The 16,608-nt window shown below is 46.7% G+C and overlaps 1 protein-coding gene across 4 annotated transcripts in view; it reads left to right on the forward strand.

Moving 5' to 3' along the window:
* Positions 1 to 77: 77 nt before the first annotated feature.
* Positions 78 to 16,608, forward strand: part of OTOF (otoferlin) — a 103,304-nt gene continuing 86,773 nt past the window's right edge. For all 4 annotated transcript variants that reach the window (XM_005576346.5, XM_015433903.4, XM_065527278.2 and 1 more), the window contains exon 1: positions 78 to 244. In XM_005576346.5, the coding sequence (XP_005576403.3) occupies positions 166 to 244 (79 nt within the window). In that variant the 5' untranslated portion in view covers positions 78 to 165. The remainder of the gene's footprint in view (positions 245 to 16,608) is intronic.

Consider the following 16,608-nt stretch of genomic DNA (forward strand, 5'->3'; position numbering starts at 1 on the left):
CTTAGCTCGGCTTGGTTGCCTTGGTCTCTGTGGGCAGCATCGGAGGGGGGTCGGGAGGAGGAGGAGGAGGCAGCAGCAGAGAAGAGAGAGGCGTGTGAGCCGCGCTCCACCAGCTAGCTCCTTCCTGCTGCTCCTGCCTGGCAGTGCCAGGCAGCTCACACCAGCATGGCCCTGCTCATCCACCTCAAGACGGTCTCGGAGCTGCGGGGCAGGGGAGACCGGATCGCCAAAGTGACTTTCCGAGGTAGGGAAGCCCCTGTCTTAGAGGGACGCCAGCTCTGAGAGTTGGCCCGGCGCATGCTCTGGAGGTGGCCGGGGATGGGACAGGGCTGGGAGGATGAGTGGGAAAAGTTCTAGCAGGGCCTGGGACAATGAGCCTTTTCACAGGTAGTCATCTGCCTGGGACTGACTGGCCATTGTGATTTCTGGAAAATCTCGGTTCCCTGTGCTTCCATGCCTGTGTCTCCTTGCGCTTGCCAACATGCCAGTGCCCAGGCAGGGTGCAGAGCCCTCTGCCTGGGGAGGCAGAAGTGAGGACCACATCCCTGAGCTCAGGGAGACCCAGGACCCTCTCTTCCTCTCTCTCCCTCTCCTGCAGGTTGATTTCCTTGAGCACAGGGTAGGGGCCAGGTCTGGAGCCTGGGACACCCAGGGTGGCCGGGAGAAACCAGGCAGCCAGTAGCTCCCTGGGCCCCAGAGTGATGGGGGACACTGTTGGCTTCTCTTACATCTATTCATGGGTGGGGACCCTAGGAAACCCTCACCTCTCTTCTGTCTGGTCTTTTCTCAGCCTTTTCACTCATGTTTTCAGTGACCATTTATCATGATCTACTGTGTCCCAAGGATAGGGGTAGAAACACAGAGCTGAGCCCAACCCAGCCCCAGCCCCAAGGAGCCTGCATCTGTTGGGCAGGCGTGGGACAAGCAGCACAGGTATGTGAGACAGAGGGTGGGGGTGAGTGCAGCATGCATGCTACAGAAGCAGCACCCTCACCCAGGCTGGTGACTGGTGGTCAGGGAAGGCTTCCCAGAGGAAGCAACACTCAGTTGATACCCGAGGGACCAGCAGGAGGGAGCTAGGAGAGGAGGTGAGGACTAAGTAGACAGGGGAAACGGTGTGCCCAGAGCTGAGAGGAGCTGAAACTCTGGAACCGAAAGAGGTTCCATGTGTCTACAGCCCAGAGAGTATGCAGGAGCGGAGGCCAGAGAGCCAGGCAGGGCAAGGATGCGAGGCTGGACCTGACCCCGTGGACAGCGGAGCCCCTGAGCATTTTAAGTGGGGAAAGGCAGGGCCAGGCTGACTGTGTCCTTCACCAACCCACCTCTGCCTCTTCATGTGGTCGCTCCCCAGCCCTGGGGGTTGGCGGTGCTTCTCACTAGACACGGCCCCTTCTCCCAAGAGAGGGGTCTGAGAGTAGTGAAGAGGGGGCAGAGAGGACCCCACCATACTAAAGAGCGAAGTGAACCTTGGGGCCCAAGCTGGACACATGTCTGCACCTCTGCTGGAAGGGACTGGAAAGGCCATTGGCAGAACATTCCAGCAAGAGCCCTGGGGCACCCACATCACCTACTCAGAGGCCCTGGGATGCCCACACTGCAGCTTGTGTTCATAGGGACAGGCAGGGGTGGAGGTGATGGCAGTGGCCCTGCCAGCAGGAGGAGGTCAGGCAGAAGGGAGAGGGAGGTGTGGGCTGGGCTGCCTTTTGCCTCCCACCCCAACCCACTGACTGCTTTCTCTGCAGCACCCTGGACCTCCCTCTGTGTGCCACCTGCTGGCTCATGCTGGCTTTAGAAAAAGCAAATGTGTCCTTTCACATGTGAAATGTGGCCCTGAGCTCCATGGGCAGCATAGTGTGGGGTAGTTAAGCTACAGGTTGCCGTCCTGCTGCAGCTATGCTGAGACAGTCCAGTCTGCACCGGACAGGCCCATTTGCAGGCAGAGAAACCAAGACTCAGGGGTAGAACACTGTGCGTGGCATTCACAGAGGGGCTGAGGCACGGTGGCCCCAGCTCTCAGGATCCCATCCTGAGTACTCAATCCTGCAAGCTCTTTATCTCCTCCTGGGCCACCTGGGAGGCAGCACCTTGTCTATCTGACACCCATCTTCTCCTTGGAGCAGCGAAGGGCTGAGCCTTTAGCCTCACTGACCAAACAGGAATTAGTCTATTTGCAACCCTTGCTCTCTGGACTGAGTGGAGAAATAGTTTCCAAGCTCCACATCAGCAGGAGGTGGCCATGGGCAGAGCTCCCGGGGAAGGGGGCTGGGCAGCAGGAATAGGCAGATGACAAGCAGTTTCCAGAAAGTTCCTTTTTTACAACCAGAGATGCCTCAGCCACTCACCTGCAGCGTCCAGCAGTTGACAGCTGTAGGCATCCCAAAAGACCAACACCGACCACAATTCAGAGGGAATGGACCCACTCTACGACGTTCCGCAGCATCTCCCAGCACACGCAACCACTGGGGGACGAGCAGGTCCTCTGCAGGGGGAAACAAGAAACTGGTAAACATGCAGAGGCAGACACTGGCCCCAGGCTCCCCAAGGCTTTTGAGTGAAGCTCAATGCTGGGGTGGGTAAGGGAGCCCTTGGTGAGTTGTGCCCATTGGCAGAGGCCCCAGGTAGGCCAGAGCAGGTTGAAATACGGCTTGACCTTCTGTGCTGTGCCATCCAGGACACTAAGGAAAGAGCCCTGCTGGGCTATCATGGAAAAGTTCTGGATATGGAGTCAGAAGCCCTAGATTCTACCTGGGTTCTGCCACTTACTTCACCCCTCTGACCCTCAGTTTCCTTATCTGTGAAATGGACATGATAATAACACGCACCTCACTAGACTGCTTCAGAGAAACCATAGGTATGGAAGAGTTTGAGGGAAGAGTATTCATACAGCCGATGTGTGTGTGAGGCAGCCATTCCCGTTCTCCTTGGCAGCAGCTATTGGCCCCTGACGTATCTTCTCTCCAGTCCAGCCTTCTCCCCCTGTCGGCCAGGAGTGAGCAGAGGGCCCCACGTGAGATATAAAGGGAAGAGGAGAACACATCTGATGGGTTCCAGTCTGTGCCAGGAGCAGGCAGATTGGGCCTGGCCTCTGCTCTATAGGAGCCTCTGCTGAGATGCTGCGCAGGAACCCAGGCAGGCAGACCCCCGACACTCCTGTTCTCATCTGGCTGGGCGTGCACCAGCTTTGCCTGTGGCCACCTCTTTTCCCACTGCCCTCAGGTCAGTCGGCCCCACGCTCAGGTTCCTCAGTGCTCCCAGCCAGTTCTATATCTAGCTCTTAGCTCTTACTGCCCCTGGCTGCTCCTAAGCTGGTCCTGCCCTGTTAGTGCATTTCCTGAACATGCTGATATTTGTGCACAGGCCTGCGACCCTGAGGTGAAGGGGCCAGGCTGGCCTTCCAGGAGTTACAATCCCATTGGGTCAGACAGGAGATAGGCAGTCCTGAGTGAATCTCCATTGTGCCTGCAGGCCACAGGGTTCAGCTGGGTTTCCCATTAACAAAATGGAGACAGTGATCCTCATTTAGCTCAGAGGCCTACAGTTCCTAGCCGTAATCAGGAGTGGGCTGTGTGAGAAGGAGCCATCTTGACCACAGGTTGCTACTCAAAGAGAGGAAGTATTAGCTTCAGGTATTTCCTTTATCAACACCTGAGATGGTTCCCTACGTCAATGACAGAGCCACAGAACGCAGGGTGTGAGGGGTCCTGAAGTTCTTCTAGCCCAACCTTCTGTCCAGTGCTGAGCCCCAAGACTGAGGGACCTGGACTGTCAGGGAACCAACTGTCAGGGAACCAAGTGACAGACTGTCCAGGGCCAGCCCTGATGTCTCCCTTCTCTTTCCATCCCCTGAGCCTTCTCGCCAAGACATGAGGTTTGGGGATTTTCTGTGTGAGACAAGAACGTCTGAAGGCTGGACCTGGCTTCCACATAATCCCCCGTGGCTGGGAATTGGCACGAAGGTTTGCAGGGCATCCACCTCCACCTTTTCATTCCTACTTCTCTTCCCACCCTACCCCTGATTCCCACCCTGCTATGTTCCCACTACATTCAACTTCCAGCCATTCCCAAAAGATACCACACCCTTTTACACCTCCAAGCCTTGAGACATGGATCATGTTTCTTCTGCCTGGAATGACCACCCTCCACCTTGAGAAAGCCCATTAATTCTGCTCATCCTTCAAGGCCCAGCTCATATGCCACCTCCTCCATGAAGCCTTCTCCTCCTCTAGCAGTACACTGCACACATTCTTCCTACTGCTCTGCCACAGTACATTGCATTTCAGAAACTGGCCACACCTCTGCATGCTGCCCTAACTTTTGAGCATCTTCAAGACAGACATCAGACACGGTTTCTGTCTTTGCGGAATTCACTGTGTCATGGGTTTGAGTTCTTCCACTGTGGCACTGCCACTCTTTGGCTCCATTTCCCCAACTGTGAGCTCCCACCCCAGAAATTTCTATCCAAGGAGGATCAAGGGACTGGAAGAGGCCTCAAGGGCCAAGAACCAAAAACCCTGGCTCTTACTCCTTCTATCAACTTTCCTAGCCCAGAGAATCTTCCAGGGCTCCAAAGGGGCCTAACAAAATTTTTTTTTTTTTTTAGACGGAGTCTCGCTCTGTCACCAGGCTGGAGTGCAGTGATGTGATCTCGGCTCACTGCAACCTCCGCCTCCTGGGTTCAAGCGATTCTTCTGCCTCAGCCTCTGGAGTAGCTGGGACTACGGGTGCCCGCCACCATGCCCGACTAATTTTTGTATTTTTAGTAGAGACGGTGTTTCACCATATTTCCCAGCCAGGTCTGTAACTCCTGACCTCATGATCTACCCGCCTTGGCCTCCCAAAGTGCTGGGATTACAGGCGTGAGCCACTGCGCCTGGTCAGGCCTCACAAATATTAGCAAGCTCAGCTCCAGCCCACAGGTGGGAAGTGAGAGGGATTGCATGTGTAAGCCAGAGTGAGTTAGGGGAAGACGGAGGAAGGAGAAAAGGCAGATGGGAAGGGAGGTGGGAGCAGACTCTGAGTTGGCCCCTGGAGCCCAGAAGGGAGGCAGGAGTTTTTATTGAGCAGGGGAAATGGTCAGTATTTAAGAAGCCACTGAAGGATGGTAGCTCATTGACAGGATCAAAAGCCGTGAAAGGGCCAGGCATGGTGGCTCATGCCTCTTTCCGAACCTTACTGCGACCACACGTGGGGCAGGATCTCACTGTCTGACAGAGGAGAAGAAACACACACAGAGGTGAAATGAGTGCAGCATACAGGAGGGCCAGGGGTGGGGGTAAATCACAATAATGTTTAGAGGATGACAGCTTACTTAGAGCTACAGAGACCAGGGAAGAGGAGCAGGAGGAAGTGCCTAAGCTGGGTCTTGAAAAACTGCCCCTGTTTGCCCCCATGGAGATGCAGGAAGTGAGGAATTGGTGATGGAGGAAGGTGAAGTCATTCTGGGTGAGGGACTGACCAGACCAGAGGCTAGAGGAGGGGAATTGCAGCCAAGTTCCATGTCGGGGAAATCACACCATGTAGCTGGAGCAGAGGCTATAGGAAGTGGTAGAGGGAGACCAGCTAGGAAAGGAGCAGTGGGCCTGCTGAGTGATTGTACAGGGAAGGGTTGCAGCTGAGGCACTGGGCACAAGATTTCCCCCTACTGTTGGCCGCAGGCGCCACCTCCGACTCCACGTTAGATTTATTTTCCCCAGTAAAATGAGGGAGCGCTCCCTCTTGATGAAAAATACAGCTACTATTTGGAAACTTATCTGCCGCCCCTGATGAAGGAGGCAGAATACCCAGTGCACCCACCCCTGAGATGCTCCTGCAATGCCTAGGCCTGTCTGTGGGCTGTAGTCCAGCCTAGCACCCCCTCTCTTGGAGAATGTGGGGTAGGCATTGTCCCTGCTGAAGGCAGCAATAGAGGGGACCCTTACAACAATCTTGGCAGCCTGTGGCTGGCTGTGGACATAGCCCTGCGCTTTGCCCCTCCTCCCTCCCCCAGAGCAAGCCATTGCACACCGGCGAACAGCAGACAGAGCACACAGAAAATTCCCCAGGCTTCTCCTGCTTTGATAGGAAGAGTGTGCTTTCATGTAATGAAAATGATTGTAAAACTGTCTTCTGCTGCAAAAGCCCTCAGGAAAATGCTGCTGGGAATGTGCTGAGAACAGACTTGCAAATCATTTCTCTGAATTGGGAAGTCTTGGTTATCTTAGCCACCTTTACCGACCATGTGAAAGCCACATCTCTCCCACCCACTCCCATCCCTGGGTCTCATTTTATTTTATTTTTTTTCCTGTCGCCCAGGCTGGACTGCAGTGACACAATCATGGTTCACTGTAACCTCAACCTCCTGGGTTCAGGCGATGCTCCCACCTCAGCCTCCTGAGTAGCTGGGACTACAGGCACACACCACCATGCTCAGCTAATTTTTGTATTTTTAGTAGGGATGGGGTTTCACCATGTTGCCCAGGCTGGTCTTGAACTCCTGCTCAAGTGATCTGCCTGCCTCAGCCCTCCCGAAGTGCTGGGATTATAGGTGTAACTGCACCCGGCCTTATCTTCTTCTTTTTTTTTTTTAACTTTTATATATATGTTAAAAAAAAAAAAACCTTAAATATATACAAGAGTGGGGAGAACAGTATCATGGCCCTATGTTGTCCCATCCAATTTCAGCTATCATCAATTCACGGCCAATCTTGCTTCATTTGCATCCCATGATCCTACTTCCCCACCCCAAATTATTTTGAAGAAAATCCCAAACCCCATACCATTCCATCTGTAAATATTCAGTACATAGCTATAAAAGATAAGAACTCAAATAAATATCACATACTTTGTCATTTTAAAGAAATTAATAACAATTCCTTAGTACTATCAACTAATCAGGCAGTGATCAAATTCCTAATTGTCTCATCAATGTCATAATTTTTTTCCAATTTATTAAATCTTCATTTTAACATGTTTTGTAAATCAGGCATTTAATCATTTATTCACTCATTCTGTTGAAGGGCAGCCATGTGCCAGGCACTGGGGGACAGTGGGGAATGAGACAGACGTGGCTCTTGTCCTCAAAGGGGGAAGATGATGGCTGCACCCATCATGAGGAGCATTATGGGAAGGGAGGCACAGGTGCCCAGGCAGTTCGTGGCAAGGAAATCCACTTAGCCCAGGAAGCCAGGAAGCCACCCCAGTGGGTGAGCCAGAGTCAGTTAGGGGAAGACCGAGGAAGGAGGAAGGGCAGATGGGAAGGGAAATAGGAGCAGGCTCCCAGGTGGCCCCTAATGCCCAGAAGTGAGTCAGGAGTTTTTACTGAACAGTGGGAATGGGCAGTATTTAAGAAGCCCTTGAAGGATCGCAGCTCGTTGGCAGGAACAAAGGCCATGAAAGGGCTGGATGCGGTGGCCCACGCCTGTAATCCTAGCCCTTTGGGAGGCCAAGGCTAGGGGATCACTTGAGGCCAGGAGTTCAAGACCAGCCTGGCCAACATGGTGAAACCCCCCTCTACTAAAAATACAAAAGTTATCCAAGCATGGTGGGTGCACGCCTGTAATCCCAGCTACTCAGGAGGCCGAGGCAGGAGAATTGGTTGAACCCAGGAGGCGGAGCTTGCAGTGAGCCAAGATCACGCCACTGCACTCCAGCCTGGGCGACAGAGCAAGACTCCGTCTCAAAAAAAAAAAAAAAAAGCCATGAAAGGCTCCATCCCAGGCAGAGGGGCTAACACTAGTTAACATTAGTGCAGACTTGCTGGTGTAGAGATGCATCAGGGGAGTGTGGAGAGGAGGCTGGAAGGCAGGGCATGGGGGACTCAGCCAAACACAGAGGGTCTTTGGTGTCACACTAGAGACACTCTTAGCAGGAGAATGGGATGCTAAGATATTGTTTTGGAGAGAATACTCTAGATGTGAGGACTGTGGGCAGGGATGCTTGGGAGGAAGCCCAGGGCAGGCGGAGGGCAGAGAGCCTCAGCAGGTGGGCATGAGAGAGGAAGGAGCAGCGCTGGGATCAGGGGAGTGAGTGAGAGGGCAGGACAAGGGTACCTCAGGACAGGAGTAAATTGTGGCCCTGGGGACCACCGTGGACCCAGGGATTTGGGGTACTGGGCCTTAGTTGATTCTCCTCTAGACTCCTGCCAGTTGCTGACACTCTGAATTCTGGCAAACATGGAGACATCAGAGTGAAAACACCTGGAGCCATTGCCATCCAGGTGGGCGCCTCGAGGGCAGGCGCCTTGGCTGCTTTCCCAGCGGCAGCATGGGGCCTGGCACAGAACAGACCTGACATAGAAGTGGGAGCAAGGAGCACCGCCTGTGGGTGCAGGCGCAGTGATCAGTTAGCAACAGGGGCCCCCACGCAGCCTGCCATCCAGGCAGCGCCAGGCAGTGATCCATTTCTCTTGGTGACAGCCCTAGAAAAGGCTCCTGAGACATGGACCATCATGTGATCATTTTTACCCTAGACCTGTCTGAACTCATCCACCTGCTAGATGCTGCCTCAACAGTCCTCGTTTCTATTTTATTTTCTTTTATTTCATAGCAGAAGGGCTAATCTGCTGAGGTGGAGATCAGTTTTCACCCACTGGCTTTTTTTTTTTTTTTTTTTCAGCCAAAGTTTAAGAAAAAGTCAGGAAGGACTGCAGTTTCAACAATATTTTTACCCTATCGGAGTAAAAGAGTCACCCTCCCATTATAACTCATTGTATTCCCAGTGCCTGACGCAGAAAGGGTACTCTACACACTTGTGGGTCACTGGGACCACAAGCTCTCCTGTCACAGTAACAGGGGAATCTGGGACCCAGCAGTTGCTTACTGTGTGGGTGGCACTGTCCAAGGCTCAAAGACAAATACCACAGGCCCTTCCTGCCTCAGTGCCAGGGTCTGAAAAATAGGAACCAGTGCTCTCAGTCAGTTGCAGGGCAAAGTCAGAATCTGAGTGAGGACCTGGAAGAAGCGTTTGAGCTGAGCCAGAGAGATGGGATTTATCATCCCTGCTCACCCCCTGCCTCTCAGATGAATCCCTGACCCAAGCCTAAGTTTCCATAGTGTAAACCTGGATGCTAGCAGGGTGGGTCAAGGGGAAATACATGAGTGGAGGTAGAAATGATATTTGAGTACAATTGTGTAAAATAAAAGGTTAGAGTTCCATGGGGCCTCCATTTAGCAGGGAAATGGGGAAAATGGAAGGGGTAACCTCCAGTGTGAGGCCCAGGGACTCTGCAGTACCAAAGTCTGGCTCTGTGAGTCATTGGTGATTTTCAGAGAGTACACTATGTAAGAAATGTGAGGAATAGCTGCTTTCTTGGACAACTCTTTGAATTGAATTTCTTTCTGTTACCCTGCCATCAACTGTCATTATAAAATTGAAAATGTGTTTCTCATGGGGAAAAAAAGTGTTATTACAAGAGATAATCACAAACAACTAGACAGGAAAATCACACCACCGTCAACCACCTTGATGTAACTGGCATTTCTAGAACATTACACATCCAAAACTGAAAAATATACATTCTTCTTAAATGCACCTAGAACACTCACCAAGACAGACCATATGCTGGGCAATTAGACAAGTCTCAATACATTTCAAAAGACTGAAATCTTACAGAGTGTGTTCTCTGACCATAGTGAAATTCAACTAAAAATCAATAATAAGAAGATATCTTTGAAAGTTCCAAATATTTGGAAATTAATACCCTTCTTAACCTATGGTCAAAGAAGGAAAGAAAAGAGAAATTATCAAACATTTTAAACTGAATTATAATGAAAATACAACATATTAACATTTATCATTTTAAGTACTTCTAGCAGAAAAGAAGTGTGAAGTTGTAATCTAGGTTTCTGCTTTAAAAAGGTACCAAAAGAAAAGCAAATTAAACCCAAACCTTGAAAACATTATGTTAAATGAAAGAAGCCAGACACAAAAGATCACACTGTATAATCTCATTTACAGTCAGGCATCGCTTAATGATAAGAGTATGTTCTGCGAAATGCATCGTTAAGTGATTCTGTCATTGTGTGAACATCATAGAGTGTACTTACACAAACCTAGATGGTCTAGCCAACTACACACCTAGGCTATATGGTATGACCTACTGCTCCCAGGCCACCAATGTGTACAGAATGTAACTGTATTCAATGCTGTAGGCAATTATAGTACAATGGTAAGTATTTGTGTATCTAACTAAACATAGAAAAGGTACAGTAAATACAATATTATAATCTTATGGGACCACTGTTGTATATGCAAGTGGTCATTTGACTGAAACAGTGTTATGTGATGCAAGAATGTATATGAAATGCTCAGAACAGACAAATCAATACAGACAGAGGAGATTCGTGGTTGTCAAGGGCTGCGGGGAGGGAGAATGGGGAGTGGCTGCTCACAGATGTGGAGTCTCCTTCCAGGGTGATGAAAATATTCTGGAATTAGGTAGTGGGAATGGGTGCATAACCTTGGGAATATACTAAAAACTACTGAACTGTACGCTTTAGAAGGATGACTGTTATGGAATGTGATTATATTTCAATAAATAAAAATCAAACATCCCCGCCAAATTAAACTCAAAGGGAGTATAAAAGGAAGGAAATAGAAAATAGACAACAGAGAAATTTAACAAAGCCAAAAGTTGGTTCTTTGAAAAAAATTAACAAAATAGATAAACCCTAGGAAGGCTTATCAAAAGTAAAAAAGCAAGAAAACACAAAGTTCCAATTTCGGGAATAAAAGAGGGAATATCATCACATTAAAAGAAAAATAAGGGAATATTACAAATAACTTATCTCCATAAATTCTACAACTCAGATGAAATGAATAAATCCTTTGAAAAACAACTTACCAAAACTGACATAAAAAGAAATGGAAAATCTGAAGAGCCTCCATACCTATTAAAGAAATTGAATTTCTAATAACAATGATGATGATGACGATAACCTTCCTGCCACAAAGAAAACTTCAGATCTAGATTATTTCACTGCCGTATTGTAGAAAATATTTTTTTTTTCTTTTTTTAAGACGGAGTCTCACACTGTCGCCCAGGCTGGAGCGCAGTGGTGCAACCTCAGCTCACTGCAACCTCTGTCTTCCCAGTTCAAGCGATTCTCCTGCCTCAGCCTCCCGAGTAGAGTAGCTGGGACTACAGGCACGTGCCACCATGTCCGGCTAATTTTTGTATTTTTAGTAAAGGCGGAGTTTCACCATGTTGGCCAGGCTAATCTCGAACTCCTGACCTCAAGTGATCTGCCCACGTTGGCCTCCCAAAGTGCTGGGATTACAGGCATGAGCCACCACACCTGACCTGTAGAAAACATTTAAGGGGAAACGTAATAACAATCTTACACAAACTCTTTCAGAAAATAGAGAAGGAAGAGCACATCTCAATTCATTTTATATTATCAACACCTGACAAAGACCTTACACAATAAGAAAATTACAGCCCAATATCTCTCATGAATACAGATGTAAAAATCCTTAACAAAATATTAGCCAACTGAATAGCAATATATGAAAAGGATAACACATCATGACAAGTGAGTATTATCCCAGGAATGCAAGGTTCATTTAAAATTAGAAAATCAAAATATTTTACCATATTAACACAGTAAAGGAAAAAATTCATGATTATATCAATAGATGCAGAAAATGCATTTGACAAAATTAAACACCCATTCATGATAATAACTATCAGCAAACTACCAATAAAAAGAGCTTCCTCAATCTGATAAAAAACATCCAGCTAACATTATACTTAATTCAGAAATATTGAACATTAAGATCATGAGTCAGGCAAAGTTTTCTACTCTCACCACTTCTATTCAACACTGTACTAGAATTCTAGCCAGCACAAGGTGGCAAGGAAAAAAACAACTCCTATTGCTTTTTTTTGGAAAGGAAGAAGTAAAACTTTCTTTATTCACAGAAAACCTACTTGGTTATGTAGAAAATCCTAAGGAATCTATTAAAAAGCTACTGTAATTAATGAGTGAATTTAGCAAGTTTTTAGGATATATGATTAATACACAAGAAAATAAATTTTACCAAAGATGGGAAAGACTTCCACCCTAAAAACAAAACAGAACAAAATGCTGAGAGAAATTTAAAAAAAAAAAAAAGTGTAGAAAATAGATTATGTTTATGGACTGAAGATTCAGAATTGTTAAGACGACAATTCTCCACAAAATGACCTATAAGCTGAACACAATCCTGATAAAAATCACAACAGACTATTTTGTAGAAATTGAAAACATTTTAAAATTTATATGGACATACAAATGATACAGAATAGCTAAAGCAACCTTGAAAATGGAGAAGAGAGTTGCAGTGTTCACACCACAGCTGACCCCTGAACAACATGGATTTGAACTGCAAGGGTCCACTTATATGTGGATTTTCTTCTTGCCTCCACCACCCCTGAGACAGCAAGACCAACCCCTCCTCTTCCTCAGCCTACACAACATGAAGATCACGAGGATGAAGACCTTTATGATGACCCATTTCCACCTAAAGAATAGTAAATATATTTTCTCTCTCTCTCGTTTTTTTTGTTTGTTTGTTTGTTTTTGAGACAGGGTTTTACTCTGGTTGCCCAGGCTGGAGTACAATGGCGTGATCTCAGCTCACTGCAACCTCTGCCTCCTGTGTTCAAGCAATTCTCCTTCCTCAGCCTCCCAAGTAGCTGGGATTACAAGCAAGCACCACCTCACTCAGCTAATTTTTGTATTCTTAGTAGAGACAAGGTTTCACCATGTTGGTCAGGCTGGTCTCAAACTCCTGACTTCAAGTGATCCACCCGCCTCGGCCTCCTAAAGTGCTGGGATTACAGGCATGAGCCACTGCGCCCAGCCATATTTTCTCTTCCCTATCTTTTTTATAACATTTTATTTTCTCTATCTTACTTTATTATAAAAATACAGTACATAATACACATAAAAAATATGTGTTAATTGGCTGTTTATGTTATCATTAAGGCTTCTGGTTAACAGTAGGCTGTTAGTAGCTAAGTTTGGGGGAGTCAAAAGTTATACACAGCTTTTCAACTGTATGAGGGGCTGGTACCTCTAATCCCTATGTTGTTCAAGGGTCAACTGTATTTAATTATAAGTCTAACTATAAAGTTACAGGAATCAAGAAAGTGTGACATTGGTCTAAGAATAGACGTATAGACCAATGGAGCAGAATACAGTGTCCAGAAATAAACCCTATACATATAAAATCAATTGATTTTCAATCAAAGTGTTGGATATCTAGAACTAGATATCTATATGGAGAAAAAATGAACTTCAAACTCCTACCTCATTCCACCCACAAAAATTAATTTAAGATGGATTATAGAATTAAACATTTAAAAACTATAAGCTTCTAGAAGAAAATATAGAACATCTTTGTTATATTTTTGGGTTAGACAAAGGTTTCTTAAAGAAAAATTAAAAAACACTAAACATAAGAAATAAATTTCACTAAAAACTTGCATTTCTTAAAAATTGGAAACTCTTTGGCTAGTCACAGAGTAAAAAAAAATTGAAAACTCCTATTCATTAAAAAATCACATTTAAGAAGGCATGAGAAGGCAAGTCACACACAGGAAGAAAATATTCACATTTATCTGACAAAGGACTTGTAGCCAGAACATATAAAGAACCCCTACAAGTCAATAATAATAAGACAAATGATGAAATTTTTTATATAGGCAAAAGACTTGAACAGACACTCCATAGAATAAGATAACCATATGGCCAATAAATATGTAAAAATGTGATCAACATCCTAATTCATTAGAGAAATGAAGATTAAAATTACGAAGAGATACTATTTCACATGCTCTAAAATAGCTAAAATGTAAAAGTCTGACAGTATTCAAATGTTGATGAGGATGTGGAACAACTGGAAATTTTTTACATTGCTGATAAGAGTGTGAAATGATACAGCAGTCCCTTTGGAAAACTATTTGGCAATTTTTTCTTTTCTTTTCTTTTTTTTTTTTTTTTTTTTTTGAGACGGGAGTCTTGCTGTGTCGCCCAGGCTGGAGTGCAGTGGCGCCATTTCGGCTCACTGCAACCTCCGCCTTCCACATTTGAGCGATTCTCCTGCCTCAGCCTCCTGAGTAGCTTTGACTACAGGTGTGCGCCACCATGGCTGGCTAAAATTTTTTGTATTTTTAGTAGAGGGGGGGTTTCACCGTGTTAGCCGTGATGGTCTCCATCTCCTGACCTCGTGATCCGCCCGCCTCAGCCTCCCAAAGTGCTGGGATTACAGGCTGAGCCACTGCGCCCGGCCAGCAATTTCTTATAAAGCTAAGGGTACCTATCCTGTGACATAACCATTCTGTTCTTAGGAATTTCCTCAAAAGAAATAAAATTATGTTTCCACAAAAGGACTCACATGAATGTTTACAGCAACTTTACTCATATAGCCCAACCCTGGAAGCAACCCCAAAGTTTGTCATCAACAGAGAAATGGACCAGCAAGTTGTGGTATATGCATACAACAGGCTATTACTCTACAATAAAAATCAATACATTACTTATATATGCGACAACATGGATGAATCACAAAAACATTGCATTTACCAAAAGAAGCCAGACACACAAAAAGTACATTCTGTAGGATACCATTTATATGAAGTTTAAAACAGGCAAACTGATCTTTGGTGCTAGAAATCAGAGCACTGGTTACTAGGGCACTAGAAATCGACTGGAAAGGGACATGAGAGAATATGTGGAGCAAATGGAAATGTTCTATGTCTTGATTGTGTGGCAGTTATACAGGGAAATGCATTTATTAAAACTCATTGAATTTTACACTTAAGATCTATGAATGTAAGTTTCACCTAGTTTTAAAAAAAGAAGAGATAATCACACCTAAAATACCTAAAACTTGAAAAATATTATATAAGATGAGGAAAAAAAGTTATTTCTGATTACATGCTACTAAAAATAAGCTGCAAATGTGATTCGTAATAGAAGAAGTCATTTTTATATTTAGCACGTAACTTAAAGGTCTAAAGGAGAAGCGAGCTGGGCGCAGAGGCTCACGCCTATAATCCCAGCACTTTGGGAGGCCAAGGAGGGAGGATCACTTAAAGTCAGGAATTCGAGATCCAAGTGGCCACAGGGTGAAACCCTGTCTCTACTAAAAATACAAAAAAAGTTAGCCAGGCGTGGTGGCGCACGCCTGTAATTCCAGCTACTTGGGAGGCTGAGGCAGGAGAATGGCTTGAACCGAGGAGGTGGAGGTTGCAGTGAGCGGAGATCACGACATTGCACTCCAGCCTGGGTGACGGAGCAAGTCTCTGTCTCAAAAATAAATAAATAAATAAATAAATAAATAAATAAATAAATAAATAAAAGGAGAAACCAGACTATTTAGTAGACTGAGAATAGCTATTTCTTATTGAGGGACAAACTTCACCAGATGCTATTGTAAGCATTATTATTTCCTTCATTTTAGGGGTGAGGAAACCAGGGCAAAGAGAAGTTAATTAGCTTCATCCAGGGTATGCTAACTAGGAAGAGGTAGCTGGGATTTGAACTCAGGGACTCTGGTCCAAGAGCCTTAACCTCTATCCTATGCTCCCTCATGCTTGTAAGGGACTTGATGCTTTACTTAGACTTTCCCACAACAGTTTCTTGTCATCCTCGCGATGGTCCCAAGACATAGGCTGGTCCAGGATAATGACCCCCAGCTTACAACTGATGACTCTGAGACCCCAAGGGGTTGGAAGGCCAGCTCCCAGGCCCCCAGCCCATGGGCCGTTGTGCCAGGCTGCACACCTGAGTGGGCCTGGCTCTTTTTCCTGCACGCAGGGGTGCATGGGCCCTGCTTCCTGGTGCTCCATGGGAGTATCTGGCCTTCAAGACGAACAGATTGATCTGAAGTGGGGAGAGAAAAAATACAGCAGGACCACCACTCAGAGAGCCGCTGTAGAGGAAGAGCGGGAGAGGAGACGCCAGGACATGGGAGCGTCACGGGAGAGAATGGGACTGTTTGCTGAGCTCTGTACAGCCCAGCCCAGGCAGCACATACAACAAGGCTTTGATGATTTTAAATAACGCGAGGAAATAGCAGCTCCAGGTTTGAGTCACCAGCAGAGTTTTACTCTGTTTCTCAGTTCACACAGGGACAACAGCAATGGCAGGCACTGCTGGGAGACAGGCCAGTGGGCTGGGCCCTGGCAAAATCATGATGTCGTTGAAAACAGTCTCAGGACCTTCTCCTTCCCCTTCAGATGGCCCACCACCTCACCCTCTGCCCTTTTGGGACCCCAGCCCCTCTCCAGTCTTGCTTCCACAGGCTGCTCCCTGAGGGCAGACCATTTTTGCTTTTCCCTTCACCATCAGGACTCCCCGTCCTGTGTCCAGCTCCTTGGGGGCTCCATTCTCTGCTCCATGCTTTCAAACATTTCCTTACACTGTTCTCTGTGCCTGGATTTCCCACCTTCTCCTTGCTCCCCAGTCTGTCTGAATATCCAGATTTCTTCTCATCTTCCAGTGTCAATGCCTGTGCCTCTACAATGCCTCCTTAATCCGTTATGTTGAGAGTCATTGCTCCTTTTTCTGGGTTTTCACTTTATTTACACTTTTTGCATGCCAATGACAAAATTCTGCCTTATATCATCAGCAGAATTTTCCA

Source organism: Macaca fascicularis, chromosome 13 (genome assembly GCF_037993035.2).
Source record: "Macaca fascicularis isolate 582-1 chromosome 13, T2T-MFA8v1.1".
Lineage (NCBI taxonomy): Eukaryota > Metazoa > Chordata > Mammalia > Primates > Cercopithecidae > Macaca > Macaca fascicularis.